The 20,820-nt window shown below is 46.7% G+C and overlaps 3 protein-coding genes across 5 annotated transcripts in view; 1 reads left to right on the top strand and 2 right to left on the bottom strand.

Moving 5' to 3' along the window:
- Positions 1–12,358: 12,358 nt before the first annotated feature.
- Positions 12,359–16,480, bottom strand: LOC149353065 (DNA excision repair protein ERCC-6-like). Its single transcript, XM_089582263.1, has 2 exons — positions 16,163–16,480; positions 12,359–15,936 (listed from the first exon to the last, which is right to left on the bottom strand). Exons 1-2 carry the CDS (start codon positions 16,230–16,232, stop codon positions 12,515–12,517), a joined length of 3,492 nt encoding a protein of 1,163 aa, XP_089438389.1. The 5' UTR covers positions 16,233–16,480; the 3' UTR covers positions 12,359–12,514.
- A 1,469-nt stretch (positions 16,481–17,949) lies between these two features.
- Positions 17,950–18,781, top strand: LOC149353064 (mitochondrial import inner membrane translocase subunit TIM14). Its single transcript, XM_089582262.1, has one exon. It carries the CDS (start codon positions 18,111–18,113, stop codon positions 18,465–18,467), a length of 357 nt encoding a protein of 118 aa, XP_089438388.1. The 5' UTR covers positions 17,950–18,110; the 3' UTR covers positions 18,468–18,781.
- LOC149353063 (ileal sodium/bile acid cotransporter-like) overlaps positions 18,577–20,820 on the bottom strand; it is a 109,308-nt gene continuing 107,064 nt past the window's right edge. For all 3 annotated transcript variants that reach the window (XM_089582259.1, XM_089582260.1, XM_089582261.1), the window contains one exon: positions 18,577–19,135. In XM_089582259.1, coding sequence (XP_089438385.1) covers positions 19,062–19,135 — 74 coding nt within the window. In that variant the 3' untranslated portion in view covers positions 18,577–19,061. The remainder of the gene's footprint in view (positions 19,136–20,820) is intronic.

The following is a 20,820-nucleotide window of genomic DNA, read 5'->3' as shown; positions in this document are numbered from 1 at the left end:
CAGCTACGCGCGCGCCTGAAGCATTGGGACCAATCAGCGCCTGCTCACCGGCGTTAGGGGGGCTCCCGGTATTCTGCTAGCGGTAACAAGGTACACGGTATGCTAAAGGAGTCTATTTGCGAGAACTTCGTTGACAACTTCGAGAACGAGATCCATCGTAACGCTGGCAAAACGCCAGTGCAAACGTAAGCAAAGCGACTGTAGCGACGGCCGCAATAACCGATAGATGCCTTCAACGTGCGGCCGGCGGTAGCTTTCGTTTCGGCTGCTGCTAGGCCGCACTGCTGGCCGCCAGAAATCATGGAGTCTGCGTTACGTCATGTTCACGTCATGTTTCACGTCACTTAGTCCTGTGTCGTCATAGGAGAATCCCAAGTTTGAATCAGAGCGGCGGGAAAGACTTTTTCAACTTCGAATCCAAATTTCTTAGAAATAAATGCATCTTTCGCTGCCGGCCAAGTGGCAACAAAGCCATGACATGCCGAACTATCGGATTTTGCTATAAAAAAAATATTAATAGTGCTCTCCTCACTGTCCCTTTAAGATATTAAATAAATAAATGAACAAAAGAAACTGAAAATGCGTAAACTCTTGGTAGACATTCATAATGGCCTTAGTCAAAGTGAAAGAAAACAGTGGGCAAAACAAACATTTCCACAACAAGCTAACAATTCAAAAATTAAAAATGTTTTAAACTTGTCATATCTAAGAAACACTGAGCAGTGCGAACATTTTCAAGACAAGCTAACAATTCAAAATTTAAAGACAGACTATAAACTCTTTCACCTTTCAAAAACGTAAATGAACTACCAAACTCTATAAAAAACAAAAAGATAGAAACAGGAGTCAAAAAGCAAAGGCTGTAATGACAAAGCGGCAACACAGGGAACTGAATGCAGATTTTATGGGAGGGGACAATATGAGCTCAGGGGCTGCGACAGCTTGAAGAAAGCTGGCATATTTTACTGTGATGAAGTTCACTATGAAGAAGTTCAGAGTCAACACAGAGCTCTCAAGTCAGTAAACACAACTGATTTTCTGTACTTACATGGTCTGCTCTGAAAGTAGTAGGACTCATTTTTTTAAATAAAATTTATTCATGAGTGTAGTGAAAACGATTAGTATTTTTCAAAGCAGCACCCTTCCGCACCTACACGCTGCTGCTAATGAGTTTTCCAGTTTTCGTACGCCGCCAGGAACACCTGGACCGGAATGCTGTTTAGCTCCCTCGTCACGGCCTGCTGAACCGCCTCAACCGATCCATGATTTTTCCCCTTGAGTGTCGATTTTATTTTCGGGAATAGAAAAAAGCCTGGCGGGGCCAAGTCAGGGCTTTAGGGGGCTGAGGCAGCGTTGCCGCCTTGTGCTGGGCAAAAAATCGGGGTCCTCATTCACATGATGAAGAAGATCCTACCGGTTGGCCTTTTCCTCCTCTGACAACACTCCCGGCACCAACTTCGCGCACGCTTTCCTCATGGATAAGTTTTCTGTCACGATCTCAAAAAATTGGGTTTGAGGAATGCTCAAGTCATCAGCAATAATTGTGATACTGATCCTACAATCACTGTTCAGTAAATGTTTCACTCGCTACACATTTTCGTTGGTCTTGCTGGTTGAAGGGCATCCTGAGCGGTCGTCGTCTTCTCCTCTTTCCTTACCTTCTCGGAGCAGCTTGCGCCACTCAAAAAATACCTGGTCTACCCATGGCAGCGTCACCGTAGGCCTCCTTAAACATGTCGTGAGTCTCTTTGCCTGTTTTACCAAGATTTACACAAAATTTGATCGCATATAGCTGATCCGGTAAACGCTCCATGATTTTGCGTGACGAGACGTTTCGACAAGTGCTCACAGTACAAGCGACCTGCTCTCTTCAACGGCCGAGAGCCGACTGGAGATTTTCCCCAGCATTTTCAATATCTCCCTTCAACGATCCTGCACGCCCAGACCGCCTCTCTTCCGCCCGTTCGCCCAGGAAAAAACCAGTCCTACTACTTTCAGAACAGACCCTGTATGTTGGGCTATATGGTTTACAGTTGTTAGCAACACAAGAAGTTTGGCCGAGAAAAACATTGCACTTGGGTCTATTCGTCTGATTGATTGCAGGGTCTCTCCTATGGCAGCCCAGCCAACATGATCAGAGCTCTTTGATCCACCCGTAAAGAAACTGTTGTAATCCTTATATAATGATGTGAGGTCCATGAATTCCTCTTGGATAACATTTCCAGCGACAACCTTCTTGTTGTATTTTGCCAAGGTCAGGTGGCACAATATGCCTGCCTCGTCCCCGGGAGCAAGCCTTCGTTTAGCTTCGAGAATGGGGAGAAAAGATAGCAACACAATGGTTAGATACAAGTCAAGAAGGCAGCAGCAAATGCCCCTTAAAGGAGGCCCTCCAGCCAGTGGCATCAACAGAAAGTTTTGACATCATGGCTGCAATGCAGCAGAGACTAGGCAGGAAAGGAAAGGAGATGGTCCTTTGCCCGTGCTGTGTGGAGTGGGTTGTTCGTTGCTTGGGCTAGCAGTGCGAAGGGGTGATGGGAGGAAGTTGGAGAGAGGGTGCAGAGTCGCTGCAGTGCTGAGGAGTTAACTCCCCAAGGCACGGGGACAAAGACCTGTCTCCTTCCCTTCCTGCCTAGCCTCTGCTGCATTGCCATAAATTGGATTGGCAAGTGCCGCCATGAAATGGGACTAACGGTGATGTCATGACAATCAATCGATGCCATTGGCTGGAGGACCTCCTTTGAGAGAGATATTTGCCACTGCCTTCTTGACTTGTATCGCACTGTAGCAGGCTGAGGCCCTTTTATTCTTACTGAAGCCTCACCATAACTTTATGTAGTACCGATGACAGAAGCCAACAGCCACAGAAACCAAGGGGCACAGGGGATTTTTTTTTAAATTTATTTAATTTGTCGTGTTGATCAATTTAGAATATTACTGAATATGTTATCGCTTAATGCTAATTGATTAGAAAAGCAGAAGAAAAAAAACAACCACATGCCGCCGGTGGGATCCGAACCCACAACCTCCGAATTACGCGTCCGGTGCTCTACCTCTGAGCTACGGCGACGGCTGTCAAATCTTCTGCTTTCGGGGGTATTTATGTTTACAAGTAACCTAACCTTGAGAGTGTTCATCAGCCACCCACGTTCATAAGCGGCGGACGTGGAACGTCCTGAGTTACCGCAGGTGTGACGTAGAACGTCATCGAACGAAGAGGGTGGAAGCTGCGTGAGAACCCTCTTATGCTTCCTATGGCGTCAAGGCTGCCAGAACCGAGGCCCTCGCTAAGCAATTAAGCAAACAAGGGAAGGGGAATGAGGGGCTCGTTATAAATATGACAGAAGCCAACAGCCACAGAAACCAAGGGGCGGGCTGGGCACTTCTTTCATTATTTTTTCTGTCCGCTTTAATATATGCACTGTTGTGACCTCTGCCGGTACGGGCTGGGCAACTTCCTTTTTAGTTTTTTTTTTTCCTGCCCATTCTACTCTTTGTAGTGTTGCGAGGCACCCTTCTTGTAAAAAGCAAAAGGCAAAATTAACGACAGCTTATTTTAAAAGGTGCGGTCATAGTTGATGTTTCGGGTAAATACGTGATTTGGCTGTTTGGCGAGGGCTCAAAGTCTTAGGAGAGACTGTGCAGCAGTGAAGAATGTGCGCTTATCAAGTGGCCATTCATTTGATTCCATATAGAGACTTGGAACAGGAGACGTTCAAAGCTCCTGTTGCCAGTTGGATCACTTGATGTTGAGCTGGATCTAAAAGTCTTAGTGCTGTCATCCTTCTCCTTTGTTGGCGGGAGACAAATCAAAGTACCCATGGCAGTTTAAAGCTGTGCTTCAGGCTGTGCTGTTCTTCTAACTTTTAGCCAGCTGTAGTTTTTTTGGTCAATAAGTCCAAAATCGTACGAAAACAGACATATTACCCTCTGATCACCTCCTCCCCTCCCCGGCCTGGAAAAATTTCAGGAGGAGGGGCTCAAGCTCTCCAGCTCCACTGCAGTCTGTGCCTGTGCTTGCATGTTTAGTTAGCGCTGGTAAGGTTTATGCACAGGCCTGGCTTGATTAAGGAAGACAAAGAAGTCAGGGAGCTGTCGGGCCGTGCCTGCTCATCTTTGCCACTCTTTGTGGAGGATTTCTCATCGGTGCTGAACATTTGTGTCCAGATAACCTGCACTGCAATATCATGGCATGATTCCTGCGGTGGGTGCGGCTTTGCCGGTGCCACACCCTGGCTCGACACCTGAATGTTCTCCTGGCATTCCGTCAAGCCTAACTCAGTAGGCCATACCTGCTGTGCAAGCCCTACCTGCTGCCTCAAACCTGATGCCTTGCAGTCACTCTTCTGCTCCAGCTGCATCAGGACTAGCATTTCCAGATCCTCATAAACATCGTGCCCCTGAAGCTTCCAACTCAGTGATCCGCCACTACCTTCAGGTCAGGACGATTTTTCTGGTTCGTCAGATTCTTCTATCATCTACATGGACGTCCAAAGAAGGGTCTGAGAGATACATTCATGTGCCTTCAAAGCACCGTCGCAGCTCAGAGTGGCCACTTTTGAGTGCAGACACTCCAAACGCAGCTCAAACACCTAGGCACAACCTTATGTTTGTTATCAAGCCAGTGGATTCTGGGCACCACATTACCCGCTCTAATCCACTGACATTGAGGCACGGATTAGAATCTGTGGCTCCGGACGGCATTCTTCAAGTTTGTCGCAATGCGCGCCTAAACCTTCTGGCAGTTGACAATTGTACAGCGCACGCTACTGAATGCCTTAGCTGGAGTTGCAGTTCAAGCCTACGAGCCCCGTCTCAGCAAGTGCGATGTGGGTGTCATTAAGGGTGTCCCCCTGGATCGTCCTCAATCAGGTAATCTATTCTGCGCTCCAATCAAATCTGTCCGCCACCTTGAAAACTCAGACAACATCCGCATTGTATTTGTGACAGAATCTGTGCCGCAATACATTATTCTCGGCTATACAAGGTACCATTTGCACAAGTACATTCAAATATCATGGCAATGCACCAAATGTCAGCACTTCGGCCATGTTGCTAGCACTTGTCAACTTTCTTTGCTCTGCCCTCGTGGTGGTGGCAGCCATGACCAAAATGAATGTGCAAGTGATAACCCCCTTTGTCCTAACTGCAGTAAGCAACATGAGGCAACGTTTTTCCGCTGTGCTGCCCACCAGAAGGCGAAAATCATCTACAAGTATAAAAATGCCAACAATACAGACTATAAGTCAGCAAAAACTGTTAATTGAGCAAAACCAAATCTGGGGAAGTCGCTGCAAGAAAAATTCATCGCCGGGGAAGAAAGCTCCTTAACTGCTGGACAAGGATAAAGCCAGTCACCTGCGCATTGAGGATGTTGTTGAGTTCCCTCCTCTTTCACCACGCCAAAACGTTGAGCCACCTCCTAAAGAGAGTACACATGTGAACACTCCATGGCAGCCACAGTATGCAACCTGGAACCACCTGCGCGAAGGATCTATTCACAAAAACTCCAACAGTACCAGATCCATACTGTGCGCTTGCTTGTTGAGCCTGTCCACACTTTTCTTACACCACTCCTCGCCGGTGGCGAAGGCCGTCCTTACAATCCTTGATTTCATTTCACCACTACTTGCACAAAGGTAGTAGCAGTCAGTCGACCAGCTAGTCTCCCCAGTGTGCAAAGCATCCATAACAAGGCCACCATCTTTCAATGGAATGCCCGCAGCCTTCATTCATGACTGTCCGATTTCCAACAATTTGTTTCAAAGCACCGTTTCCCGATCACTGCCATCTCAGAATCCCGTCGGCATACTACCATCCGTATCGATGACCATCACTGACATCGGCAGAGTTCTTTTAGCTGTCCGGAAAGAAATCTCCATTCCACAATGCATACCTGCTGACTCACGGAATGAATATGTTGTAGCCACTGTCAAGATCATGAACCTGTCCTTCAGAGTGATCATCGGGTACATACCCCCCCCCCGTGCCCTCTTTGACATTGACCGCCTTCAGAATATTGTATGCAGTACCTCTCACCGTACATCATAATGGGAGACTTCAATGCACACCATCCTGCTCGGGAGGGGCCAGACCAACAGCCAGAGGACGACAGTGATTTGATTTTGCACAGTGCAACTATTTAACTTTACTCAACAACGGCTAGGCAACTTTTTATCAAGGTGCAAGATCCAGTGCCCTTGACATTTCTATGATTTCTTAGCATCTGTCGTCTTCGACAACTTGGAGTGTCGACATAGAATCTCATGGCAGCAATCATCTACCTATGCACATTGAGGCTGGTGGTGCTTTTTTAAGTTCCTAGCGGTGCAAGGTACATACACTACACGAATTGGGATTTTTTTTTTGGATTGGAAAACATTTATTCACCGGCAGAAAGTGGTTCAAGGTGAGTTCTTGGTCGCGCTAGATGGCCGTCAGCCCATATTGGGAAGTTTTCGCTGAAACAGTAGAAAAACTGGAGCTCTCAAACCTCGATTATGAAAATAGTGGCCGAGAAAAACTGATGATTGATGCTGTAGCACATGCTGAAATATCCAGCACTAAGGTTATAACTCTACCAAAACTGTACTCATCTGTAGGTGGTGAATATGAGCGACTTCGAGCAATTCGCGGCAAATCAGAGGGACAAGTACGCAGGACGAATTATAGAGAAGACACCAGTGTTGTTCGGTGCGCACAGAAACATGTTCAGTGCCATTTGGACAAGCTGGCAGGACGGGAATGGCAATCATTTTGCGCAAAGCTTGATCCAAGAAAGCCTCTTTCTAAGGTATGGAGCATTGTAAGCAGCCTCAGTAATCAGCCAGCGCCACTAAATTCTTTTGAGTGCGTAGCTGTAAATGCGAATATTTCTCGTCTCGACACAGCGGAGGGGTTTCTGTTCTAAGATTATTGCTTGATTAACAGCCATATCGGTGCCATTGCCTCTCCAAAGCTTTACCCCTTCACCTAACATTGCCCTCCTTGACGAACCATTCATTAATTCGTAATTCGGAGGTCGTGGGTTCGGATCCCACCGGCGGCATGTGGTTGTTTTTTCTTCTGCTTTTCTAATCAATTAGCTTTAAGCGGTAACACATTCAGTAATATTCTAAATCGAACAACAGCACAAAATAAATAAATTAATTAAAAATGCCCTGTGCCCCTTGGTTTCTGTGGCTGTTGGCTTCTCTCATCATTCACTATAGAAGAACTCCTATGGCTCTGGCAGCTACCAATAAAAGATCCTGCCCAGGACCAGACAGTGTAAGCTACACTGCCCTTTCTCACCTGAGAAGTAAGGCCAAGGTTCAACTACTCGCAGTTTATACCACCTCTTGGGAGTCCGGCTGCCTTGAAACGTGCTGGAGACTTGCGCGTGTCATACCTATCCTCAAGCCTGGAAAACCATCAAGTGACATAAACGCCTACCATTTGATTGCGCTTCTAAGCTGCGTCGGAAAATTGATGGAAAAAATGGTACACTACCGCCTTACCTGGGACCCAACGAACAGGGGTGTTAAGCTAGACGCCTACGGCGCCAGTAGCTAATTTCCCCCTACTCTGTCCGTCTGAAGTCGGGAGGGGTTGGCAATGGTGACAGCGCGTCGCGCGCTTCGGACGCTGTTCAAGGCTGCGGGAAACGGGGAGAAAGACTGCGAACAGCTTTGTCGGGTCGTAAGAAGCCGACGGCCATTTCACATTGAAAAGAGATTAGCTCTGAAGTGGGTGGCGGTAAGAAAGGTCAGCGACTCCTGAAACCCCCGACTGTCTAGCTAAGCAGTGGACTTTACTGGCGCCTCGTGAGAGTGTATATTCCAGGAAAAGTGCACAGTCCACCGAGTTGGGCTCTGGCGAGCACTGGGCTCCGCCCACTTGTATGTACAGTGCCATCGCAGAGTATTGGTTGAAATTGGGCGAGAGCAGATTTAATAAAGCTCTGCCCAATTATCGAAGGTATTAAAACCCGCTGCAAACAAACAGCGGGAGGAGCGCGCCGAGTCTCAGTCTCGGCCGCTTTTCTACAGCTCTTCTTTTAAACATCCTTTTTTTTAAGCCGCCTTTTTCTCTAAGTTCTTGTATTTTGGTCCCGTCTTCAATAAATAAGTTTCGTCTATCAAGAAGTTTGGAGTTGCTGCCCCAACCGGCAACGTGTCGCCGGACGAGTGGACGAAGGCACGAAGTGCCCTTCGGACTGCTAACCCCGTACGATCAGACTAACGTTTTACGAAGGAAAAACTTAACTGGTGCCGTGACCAGGAGGACCAGTGTTTCAAGTTAACTAGGGGAATTTACCCTCTGACCATGTTTGGTTTCTGTAAAGGACGCAGCAGCATTGACAATGTTAATGCCCTTACCAAGGGTGTCAAACACAGCAAAGCAGAGCGATCTGTGACCATTGCTGTGTTTCTTGATATGAAGGGAGCCTTTGATACCGTAACACATGAGGCAATTCATTCAGCCTTACAATCAATTGGCATTGGTGGACGAATGTATAACTGGCTGTGTGACTATCTGCACGAAAGATCAATTTTCATGTCAACAAGTGAAGGTGACACAGCTCTTCATCAAATATCTCGCGGAGTACCTCAGGGGGGGGGGGGGGGGGGGGGGGGGAGGATTTTAAGTCCCACCGTTTTCAATGTCTCACTTGTTGGCTTGGAAAAATGCTTGTCACCTACAATTGAAATCTCCCTCTACGCAGATGACATCTGTGTATGGTGTTCCGGACGCAACAGGCACATTGTGCATGCCCGACAACAGTGGGCAATAGGCTGCATCTAATAATTTTTAAGTAAGCGTGGTCTCGTCATGTTGCCAGATGAAAGCTCAGCAATTGCATTTTTGAGGCGCGATCTTTTGCACTACATGCTGAAAATTGCTGGTACCCCAATAGCATGCGTTACAAGCCATAAATTCCTAGGGGTGACATTTGAAAGGTCACTGTCATGGTCCCCACATGTACAACAGCTGAAAATGAAGCTCTGCTCTTACGTCTCTATCTTTCATATGCTCTCCACCATCAGAAGAGGCTGCTCTACACCTTCATTACTGCAGCTGTATGGAGCACTCTGTAAAGGCCTTCTACACTGCAGTCTTCCAGCTCTTCAGGGTATCAAACTCCTTGAAGCTATGCAAGCTAAAGCCTTGAGAATATGCCTCGGCCTTCCCAAGAACACCTCCACAGTGTGTTGGAGGTGTTCTTGGGAATGACTGCTGCTGTTGCTGCTGTCAGCGGATCAGTGCAGGCGTGAGTGTGTAGGGCGTTGAGGGAGTTCTTTCCAGAGGAAGGAACACGTTATCCTCACGTTTGAGGAACGGGCGTTGTGCTTGTCTGTCTTAAGCACACTGCGAGGGCGCTTGAAACTGGGCTTGGCCCGCAAGGGGCACAGCGGGGTTTACGGAGCTTCTCCCAAGCGTACACCCCTAAAGGAAGCCGAACGCCAGGCCGGGGGACGCTTGTACCCATTTTACCGGTGGGTGTCCGGCAGTGGGTTTCGAACCAACCACCTCCCGCAGCCGAGACGGGCGCTCAACCCACTAGGCCACGACTGCGGTTTTTTACCGAAGCGTGGTCTTGTGGTAGAGCATCCGCCTCGCATTCGGGAGGTGCTGGGTTCGATCCCCAGTGCCGCCGGGTACCCACCGGTTTCTTTAATGGGTACAAGATTTCCCCTGGCCTGGCGCTCGGCTCTTCTAGGGTGAAATGCTTGGGAAAAAGGGTCTTAGACCAAATGAGTGATAAGTTCCCCTGCCAAGCAACCATAAGTCCGCCTCGTGCGGCATAAGCCCAATTTGTGGCCCTTTTTTTTTTCACTTCTCCCAAACGTACACCCCTAAAGGAAGCCGAGCGCCAGGCCGGGGGACGCTTGTACCCTTTTGACCGGTGGGTGCCCGGCGGTGGGTTTCGAACCACCCACCTCCCGCAGCCGAGAAGGTTTCATTGTATATGAAACCTTCAACAACTAGAGTAACAAGGCATTGTCATCCGCATAAATTATCTCCTTTGTTTGCCCGCACCAATAACTTTAAATATTCTTTCTTTCCTCGAACTATAGAAGATTGGAACAACCTACCCCCTCATGTGTTTGTATCCGAAAATGTGCTTTCCGCTATTGAACAAGTACTTGACCGTTAAATATTGTCTGTTGTGACTTGTTTTATTTTTATGCTCTGTATTTACTACATCCCTTCTACTGAATTCTGCTGTTGGCGTCGTCTTCTTCTGGTCGTCGGAGTTCTCTGTATGTTTATCCCACTCCTGCTTGGGCCTTAACAGCCTGCAGTATTGTATAAATAAATAAAATAAAATACTCAAGCAGCGAGCATGTCTATCTGCATCAGTACTGTTAACCCAGTAGCTGCTTCATGCCCAGGTACAGTTTGTGGCGTGTACCTAACCATCCACTCGCAGAGTGCTGCATAGAGGAAGTTTCTGACCTTCTCCCATCACAGTTCCAGAGCGCTGTCACAACCTCCTCTGCACCTTGGAGGTACGCAGCATGGCAGATCAAGACAACAGTCCCTGGCATTAAAAGAAAAACGAACACCCCCGATCCTGCACTTTAAATACTTTGCTCTTGAGCACATTTATGGTTGCAACACTGCGCACCGCCATATCTACACTGATGGCTCTGTCACATCCATCTCATCAGCATTGGCGTCTGGATTCCGTGAACGCGCGCCACAATTTCAGCGACATTCAGTCACCACACCTTGACTACTGCTACCGAGCTGGCTGCTCAGCGAGCAGCATTTACTACGCCAACAGCGTGGGTTATCTTCAGTGACTCTCATGCTGCACTACAATCGATAAAGTCATCAGGAAGCCTTCTAGAGCAGATTGCCGATGACTTGAACAGATTACACACCGAGGCCTGTGAGCTACGTCACCGTGTTATGCTGCAGTGGTTACCCGCCCACTGCGGCGTCACAGGCAACGACCACGCTGACGGTGCAGCGAGGTGCGCGCATGGCGACACCTCCTTGCTCTTACCCATACCTTTTTCTCATAGTGATGGCGTGAGACTTCTAGCCACGCTTCTGGCTAATGAATTTTGGCAGATGCAATGCTCTTTGTGGCGTGATCCACAGCGTCAATATAGACCCCTTCTTCGTATCGACCCCACTTGTGACTTCCGCATGCCACGCAATTTAGATAGACGTGATCGTAATTGCCTGCACCGAATTCGCCTTGACGTTGCCTTCAATAAATTCTATCTTCATAAAATTGATGCATCAAGTAGCCCTCTGTGCCCAACATGTGGTGTGCGCAAGGATCTTCAACACTTCATCTGCCGCTGCCAAACCTTTAATAACCGTCGCAAGGCACTGTCAAGTGCTTTAGGACTCATTCAGAACGACCCCATACACCTGAAGCATGTCCTTGGACTCTGGAGGCGGATTAGGCTGCGCGAGGGACAACAGCATTACTAGTTTTCTTAGGGACACGAGTTTGGTGGACACCCTTTGACAATCGTGTGTTTGCGAGTGCATGAGTGTTGATTATGCTTGATTTTACCTTTCACCCTTTTCTTCCCTTTTCCTCTTTTTCACCCTCTTCTTTTATCTTTTCTTTCACCCTCACCTGCAGTAGCATGCTAGGCTAACAACCAGGCAGACCTCTCCTGTATTCATTGAAGTATCTCTCTCTCTGGCTTGATAAAGACCCGAATTTATCTCAATCTACTGGTTTAACTCAGACTACCTGTCCAGATTAGCCCAAGCTCAAACAAACAATGTACAAGTATCTGCAGGGCCAACGTCACTGAGACATGCCACGTTGAGCAACAGAGAAACAGTACTATGGCAGGGGCAAGGTAGCCCTAGCACTTAAGAAGCATGGATAAGAAATTGCCAAAACAAGACTCCAGTCTGTACTTAAAAAAAAAAAAAAAAAGTGTTCAAGAAAACAAAGAATATAGTTCACTGCAACTACAGTAACAATGCCCTGAAAAGGCAAGGACAGCAAATAGGCTCCTGGTGCCAGGCCACACCTGATGGTGCTGACTCTAAAGTGCGCCGAAAAGATCCTACAATCACAAGCACTAAGCTTACGTTAGGTGTGGAACTGTGGTCTCTGTACCAACTTAATGCTGAATAATAGAGCACTTGAATGCTTGGAGAAACATCTTCCCACACTACTCTTCATATGCTCCAGCTCTGGTTCTGACAGATAGCAGGCTGCTTTTGCAGACAGGTGGCATGCTGTCCATACCACTGCATTTAACTACATCCATCAAGCAGTTACATGTTTACATTGATCAGAAGTGGATGAAGTAATGGCTTCCTCATGCTCTCGAACATACCCCATCTGCAGACACATTTGAACTGAAAAAAAAATGAATACAGCAGGAACATTTGACAGAAAATATTTATAAAAGCATGAATTTATGCACAGCTTGGCATTTGAAGTTTTTCAAATGTAAAAAAAAATGTTTAAAATATTTAAAATGCAAACACTTTTTCAGTGCAAAATTTGCACCACAAATATAGTTCCATTCAAAGGCAGTCATGGTGTCTCATAATCACTGTCACTGACAACAATGGCTTTTTTGTTGCAATGTCTGCGTACTACAACATCATCTTCGGAACCTGAATCATCCTGTTCATCCTCTGATGATGATATCTCATGAACAGATGACAATGCGGAATTTGAATGTGGAGCAGAGGCTTCTCGCACTTTCAAAGGTATCGACTTTGCCTCATCATATTCAACAGATTTAGCAAGAGCCTCTTGGAAGGGACTCTGTGGCATTTTCTGGCATGAGAGTGATCCTTGCTGTTGCGGTGAGCCAACAAAAAGTGGTGCGATTCGCTTGGTAGGGGTAGACAGTGGAGTGCTGTGAAATAACTTGGCAGGAGACAATGTAGTGCTTGCCATCAGTTTCGCAGAAAAATTCTGAGGTGTGCCAAGACCTTTCGGTGCAGTTCTGGCCTCACTGTCATCTTCCTTTTGCGCAGCTGTTGGAGAAAGCAAAAATTGCTTTGTTTGTACAAAGGATGACTGGCTAGGAGAATCCCACAGACGCTTCTTAACATGCCTCTTTTCATGTTCAACAGTGTACAAAGATGTAGCAGAGGCACCAGTGTTAGGCTCTCCAGCATTTTCATTGTCGCTGAGCGCTCGTTTGGATGCCACCTCTTGTGCACCTTCCCAAGAGCTACGTAGCGGATAACTGGCGCTTCCCTTTTCGGGAGTAGAATGTGGAGTATTCAGCTGTGAAATGCTGCTTTCTAGTTTCCATTCTACACTCTTATGTTCACTTTTTGTCTCCGGCATCAATTTTGCAGCTGATTCACACAATTCAGGAACCGACCGGTCAGTCAATACACCTTCATCTTCAGTGTGGATTGGTTGCTTGATGGGCTGTTCCATCTTCACAAACTGCAAATCATGAGCTTCATTTTCTTGTTCTTCAGTTTTTGCCCCTGATGAAGTTTTTTGCTCTGCAGCGGCCACGCCAAGCTTGAAAGAAGGTTCCTTCACCTTGGTACCTACGGGACTTTCCACTACTTCCACACCGTCAGAAAATTCATCACTATCAATCACAACAGAATCTATATGTTCTGCTGTTGGAAACAGTTCCTCATCAGAGTCGTCAACTAGGATGCTAGCACTCTTGTCTGAAGAATGCACAGTCATGTTTGCGAGTGACTTGTTGAGTGAGCCTACTCCGTCAAGACAGACAGCATCAGCATCATCATCATCAAGTACCACCAAAGCCTTGTTCCATTTTGATGATGTGCCTTCATCAAGATCAATTGGCACACTGTTTTGCCCATTTCGTTTTGGAGACCTTGCACGTGGCTCTGCTGGTCGAGGTTTCACAACCATGTTCATAGGGACAGTGTAGGACTCCTTGCTCTGAATTTCATCCAAGGCCATGTCACACTCAAATGTGATCATGCGTTGCGCCATTCGAGCACGCTCCTTCACATGTTCTATTTCCCCAGGCACAAATTCATTTTGTGCATCTGCTTGGGATTCTTCTGAGAACATCAAGTCATGATGGCTAACGCCAAAGATGTTCATTTTTTGCAGAACATCAATGTGATTTTCAAGTGCTGGGTTTGTATTTCTGTCCTGTGAGTGCATCTCATGAAGCTGAACCTGTGTGCCAGAGTAATTGGGGTTCTCAAGGGTAAAGAGCTCCCTCAGCTCCTGCTTTGTAAAGTAGCGCATGGGGTCTTTTTGCTTTCCGGTTGTCTGCTTTATAATAGAGTCCTTAAAGATCTGTCGGCGATATATCTTTTCCTCAACAGTGCTGCATGTTATCAAACGATAAACAACAACATTCTTTTGTTGTCCTATGCGATAAGCACGGTCAACAGCTTGAGCATCAGTGGCTGGGTTCCAGGATGGGTCATAAATGATAACTCGGTCGGCAGAGGTTAGAGTAAGTCCAACACCTCCAACCTGAGTGGTCAGCAGAAATACATCAGCACTGTTCTTTGTTTGAAACTGTGTGACTATTCGGTCTCGGTCACACAGTTTGTTGATAGTACCATCAAGGCGAGTGACCACAAAGCCCCTGTTGGTGAGGATTCGCTGAATAATGTCCAAGATTTTTCTCGACTGAGAGAAAAGAAGCGTGCGATGACCTTCAGCCCTGAGGATTCCCAAAAGCTGCAGAACGAAGGTCATCTTCCCAGACTCTTTGAGCAGAACCTCATCCGACACATCTGCAATGGACATTGACATGCCTTCTTCCCTGTCAAGAAATTCTTCAATCTCTTCTCTTGACATGCCATCATACATTCCCATTTGGACACATGCCCGCTTTGAAAGCAGCCTAGGGTGATCACAAATTTTCTTGAGCACGGTCAGCTGCACAAGGGGGGACTTCTTCGTCATGAGAATATTGGCTACCTCCTCAGACTCAAGGAACTCTCGGTATATCTTCTTTTGCAACTCCGACAAGTATATCCAAATGACCAGGTCATTCTTCTTTGAAGTGAAAGTCAGCTTGGGGCACAGTGAAGCTTTGTCATCTTTACTGTTCACTTTGTCTTCAAGAACCTCTGCTTTTGTTCTTCTCAAAAAGTATGGCTGAATCAGATCTCTCAACTGAGCTGACATCTCTTTGCCCAACAGCCTCTCTCCAGCAGTAGCATCTTTCTCACGTGCCCTGTTAATGGGTGTCTCGTACTGTCGCTTGAATGTTGCCAGTGAGCCCACAAGTCCACCCTGATGTGTAAAGTTGAACAGAGACCATAGTTCTTGAAGGTTGTTCTGTATGGCTGTTCCTGTGAGCACAAGACGGTGCTTAGCTGGAATCTCGTAGATAGCCTTTGTTGTCTTTGTTGGGTTCTTGATCTTGTGACCTTCATCAAGAATCAAGTAGCACCACACAAACTGTGCACCATTCTGGCTGCAAAATGCTTCACAGTTTGTTTGTGCCATGCCATAGCTAGTGAGGAGAACACCACCACGCCGCTGCACCCTGGCCAAATTTCGCTCTCGTTCTTTCTTGGACCCTGAGTGGTATTCGTACACAGGAATGCCTGGTGCCCAGGCTTGAAACTCCTTCTTCCAGTTGGCAATCAGTGACACAGGCATTATGAGCAAGACACTTTTGGTCATGTCGCTGTCAAACATGCCAGACAGAAAGGCAACCACTTGAATCGTTTTGCCCAAGCCCATGTCATCGCCGAGAACTCCACCGCGCTTCTTGAGATGCAAACCCCACATCCAAAGCAATCCTTCTTTTTGATAGGCATAAAGCTTACGTTCGATACCCTGGTACAGGAAGAAGCCTTTGCCAATTTCAACCATGTCATTGTCGCAACCCTCTTGGTCTTGCTGAGAAGCCAGGAACTCCTGCATTTTCTTCATTTTGGCTTCTAACCTTTCGTCGGGCTGACATTCGACAGCTTTCCTAAAAGCGTGCAGGGCTCCCTGGACGTCTCCCTCTTTCAGAAGCCTTTTGCCTGAAACAGCAGGCAAACGAATATTGTAGTGACTGCACAAAAAATAAGCCACACGACAAGTGCTCTGCTAAAATTTGAAGAAAATAGCGCAAAAAACGAGGACGGAAAGAAAGAAACAACAGGACCTTTCGTGTTGTTTCCTTTTTTTTTTCCGTCCTCGTATGTATCACCAAACTCGCCCGTTTCGCCGTTGTGCTCCGCTAAAAACAATGCCAGTGTCACTAACCTTCGGACTTGTGGAGCTTGAAGAGCGTGGGCTTTCCATTTTCAGAGTCCACTTCACTAGAGGTAGCCATGATGGAGCCTCGAGAGGACGAGCACCTCAGTGAATGCAGCAAGAGACAAAGCAACTTTCAGACAGCTTTGCCGGCACACGGTCTAAATACCATGCCTTTCACAGTGAAAAAAGTTCACGCAAACGGCACTATAGTCAAGCAGTCAACATGCACGAACAAGTGAGAAAAACACGCAACTGTCAAGCCGCAGCATGGTTGCATCCATGATCACGTTTCCCTCTCTTTCAAACGCTGCGATATGATTGGCCAATGCTTCCCGGATTGCCTTCCGGATCGAAGAACCAATGGTAGCCAACGGCAGCCAGGAATCAAACAGAAAAATGAACACTCCGGTTACTTCGGTGAACCTCGGTGGGAGCTATGTCGCGCCGGACTTCGCTCTTCTTTCGTCTAATCCAAGGCTACCGAGGCCACCGTGGAGACAGCCGCCGCTCAGGCTCGTTCTTCTGACTGTTGCATTGATCAGAAAAAATTGAAAAAGAAAAAAAAATTCTCTCGGCCTTGCCGCCCGCTTCTTCGGCCTCAAATTTCGCGCATGTGGCATTTGGTGGTCAGTTTTTGATTCGGCCAGAAGTAATCGAAAATAACCATCGTCTGCGGTGACGGCGGACCAAAACTGTTTCCTAATGTCTAACGCATCGTTTGAAAGAAGAAAACACACAAGCAAAACTTAGAGTCTTTAGTCCTTTAACATAAGTTGCACCTGTCGAAGTACTTTGCGCTTTTAAAAGAAAGTGCCTTCAAAATTCCTACGAGGAATGTGCAGAGTGGTCACAGCAACAGACTGTACAGTTCGCAATTCACAAAAGAACTTTGTTCCCTTCTTTCACCTTTCAGTGCACAGGTAGGTACGTACATATTGCCGCTGAGCAAGCCCAGTTTCAGGGAGCAAACGCACTTCAGGCCTGGCAGGCACTGCTCAGCTCACTTCAAGTCAAGCGCCTTCGCATGCTTTGGATCTCGAAGGACGAGGAGGAGGAAATAACTTTTATTATCCAACAGAAATGGTATTCCCCCACCCCCCTCGGCACTAGCACTAGGCTGGAGAGGCAGCAGGCACTGCTTACGCTGGCCGGGAGGTCTTGCATCCCGGCGGCCTCTTCACCTCTATGTCTTCATCCAATCGGACGAGGCGGAGCTGGAACTAAGGGTCCGAACTACTCTGCAGACACCCAGGATTCTTTAGAATTGATATTTAGCGCCCCCCACACGATCCTGGCGAACCGTATGTTTCCGGAGGTAAGATCAGACGAGTGCACACGCGGCTGGTTGAGAGGGTCCCGTGACCATATAATCTGGGAATAAATTCGGATCTCGAATAAATTGTGTAAATTACGTGGTGCCCAGCCACGCAACAGTCGCTGGAGACGACAGCGACATGCCATGTACAAGTGGGAATGTGATATGGGTTGAGGACACACAGCCTGATCCACTATGTTATATTATAGTGCCTAGAATATAGTTATATGGTAGCACTGCTCATCTTTATCTCTATGTGTTTTCTTTTTCAACTTGTGATTTTTATCTCTGTTTTTCTTTAACTCAATTTTTGGTTCGGCCGCACACAATAGCTCTATGTATGGCATAGGGTAACTTTACGTGTGGGCGAAAACAACGTTTCTAGAAACGTTGGGCGAAAGAGAACAGAAGGGGTCAAATAAGCTAGGCGGCGCAAGCTACCATCTGATACAAAGGGTAAAGCCATTATCATCGGTCCATCACCCTCAACACCATCCCGATTGCTCGTTTGCTGCATGCTGCTGCAAGCAAAACTGGTAGCGTGCAGGCTGATGGCCAAACGATTACTGTGGTCTGATACTTTTCATATAGTCAGTTTCACACGCACGCAGAGCTAGAGAAGAGTGATTTGTTTCTGCCATGTCATCGAGTATTATAGTCGCCGGCCTGGCTCTGGCTGCCGTGGGCTTCACAGGCCGTGCGCTGTTACGCTCTTCACGAGGGTGGTCGAAGACCTTGCAAGAAAGCTTGAAGAACCTGCCGACGGCCGACTCCTTCGCTGGGTCAAAGTACTACAAAGGCGGATTTGAGCCGAAGATGAGCAAGCGAGAAGCTGGCCTCATCCTTGGCGTGAGCCCTTCTGCGAGCAAATCCAAGCTGAAGGAAGCGCACAAGAGGATCATGCTGCTTAATCATCCGGATCGTGGAGGGTCTCCTTACCTGGCCGCGAAGATCAACGAAGCCAAAGACTTACTTGAGTGTGGCAAGTCTAAGTAGCGTCAAAGTTTTGTCAGTGTTGCGCTCGACAAGTTGGACCAGAATTGTTATGCAGCTGTAGTGAAGTAGCCGTGTTGTAGGCGTTTAAGCAAACACGAGACAAGCCGGCTGAAAGTGAGATTTTTTTTTTCGTTTTTCAAACTTTATTGTTGAGCGTAAATAGACGATACAAACAAGCTGTTTGAATGGAGCATTTGGATATATTTTGTACAATTGCGTCATCAAAACTAGTTGAGAAAGTGGCTCCTGGAGTAGGGAAGTCACATTGATGCATCTGCTATGTGGCATGTGAATTAAAACCTTCTTCCTGCGCATGTCTTTGGCACATGTTTCTATTTAGTCTTAGAGCACAAGCACATAAAGATTGCATTTGTGGAATCATTTAGCCATGAAATGAGAATGCACAATGCAAGGTTGAGTGTTCCTTGCACAGGCCCTTTTTTGCGTTTGTGTGTAAATGCACAATCTCGTACGTTTCTATTCATTCCGCAACATATTCATACAGCTGTATATGCCGGTCTGATTTGAGCTGACTTGATTTTAGTCATAGTTTGTGACAGTGTGCACTCAAGAGAAAACCTCTTAAAAGCTGTCTCAGCTCTGAAATGCTGGGTTGAACACGCCGTGGCTTGGAACTTGCATAGTTGACAGCTGCATTTTCTCATTGTCTGAAAGCAGCAAAGAAAGAATACGTTGAACACATCACTATGGTGCACAAACCATTAGTACGCTATGTAGAATGTGTCTGCAAGGTAACCTTGTGGCATCATGACCTTAGTGGATGCCAGTGCATTGCTGTCATTTTGGGCATTTCGTTAGCAGTTCGCTAGACACCCAGTCATTACAGCCGGGCACCTCTGCTGGTGTTTCACTAAGGCTATCAACCTCGTGATAGCTGACTACATGTTAGGGCTGTTTTAAATGAAGATAATGTCCATTTCCTTATATGGTAGTGCTAATTTAGTAACCTAGCTCCTGTTTTTTACCTGACATGTTACATTGTTCCAAAACACCTGTTGTCAAGATCAGTGCTTTTTTTTTTTTTGTGCCCTACCTTGCAAAGGAAAGATAGGCAGATTGTATGGAAAAAGAGCGGCTAAGAGTCCTATCTCTGGTGCTACGCATGGGCACAGCACCTTTGCAAATATATCAAGTATAGCCCCCCACCATGGCTATCCTGACAGTCAGGGGCATATTCTAAGGCTTGGAACGTGACATGCTATTCGAAACGCTATTCTGTGCAATTTGCCAAAGCTTTCTGTGTTAGTTTTGTAAGCCTAATATTTTGGCTGCCACTACCCGATATGTATGTGCTTCAGGAAAGGGCTCTATAAAAGCATTTCCTGAAGTGCTGTATGCAATTAAGGTCTCCATGTGCCCATTTTTTTGTGTGTGTTGCTGGTTGCCAATTCAACTTCCAGAAATGCTAGCATTATTTTTGCCCCCTAAATGAATGGGTTAAACTCTATAATACCAGTTTTAGAAGATGTCTTTATAATGATTGGAGATCTCCAACATCATTGCCAGAGCTAAAAAGATTTACTCTTTGTCTGCCCTTTGATCATCAAACCACCTTGTGAGGTGTTTACTGTCAGTGCTTATTGCACCCATTAGTACTGGCAGAGCTGACCTCATCAGTGGGCACAAACGTGATGGTGTTCTTCAGCTGCCAATTGCTGCCTGCAGCTCTCCTGTCAGCCCATCCACTGCCGCCCTCCAGAAGCACCCACCTTCACCTTCCAGATAAATTCTGTCGTGTATGTGAAGCCTCGGCCCGGAGCAAAGTATTCATTAGAGTAAAATCATTCACTGGGGGCAAATACAACTGCTGTAGCAGTTTTCTTGCATCAGGTGTCATGGTTGTCCTGTCAATTTTTTTTTCTTTTTCATTGTTCACTGTGCTGTTCCTAGTCTCATTTCAAGCTTTTTCATTAGCCTCCTAATTTTGGCTATGTCAATGAGTACTGGCAGGATGCATTGGTTATTTACTTGCCCTCTGAGGAATGTTTGTAACCTGCCGTTCATAATTTGGGGAGGGTGTGTCAGTACGCTTTAACCCATTCTTATTCTCATGCCAATCTTTTTCATGGTCAGGATCTGCCACAACTACTTGAAATTGATGTGCTTCCTTGTGAACTGTTGTGCAGGTGCAGAAATTAGTAAACGGAGCACACTAGTTCGTTCTAAGTGCACTCACACATTCCCTATCGGAAATAAAGAAACATTGTTAGTGGCTGAGAATGTGCACTAGTGTCCACTACCAGCATGCACATACCACAGGTGAATATTTCAGATATTTCAGTTAGGCAAGGTGTAAAAAATGCTAGAAGGCAATAGCTTACTCTGTTTACTT

The sequence above is a fragment of the Amblyomma mixtum genome, chromosome 3 (assembly GCF_055824585.1).
Source record: "Amblyomma mixtum isolate Tamu chromosome 3, ASM5582458v1, whole genome shotgun sequence".
Classification (NCBI taxonomy): domain Eukaryota; kingdom Metazoa; phylum Arthropoda; class Arachnida; order Ixodida; family Ixodidae; genus Amblyomma; species Amblyomma mixtum.
The sequence above is the reverse complement of the archived record's forward strand: the minus strand, read 5'-3'. Positions and strand labels throughout refer to the sequence as shown.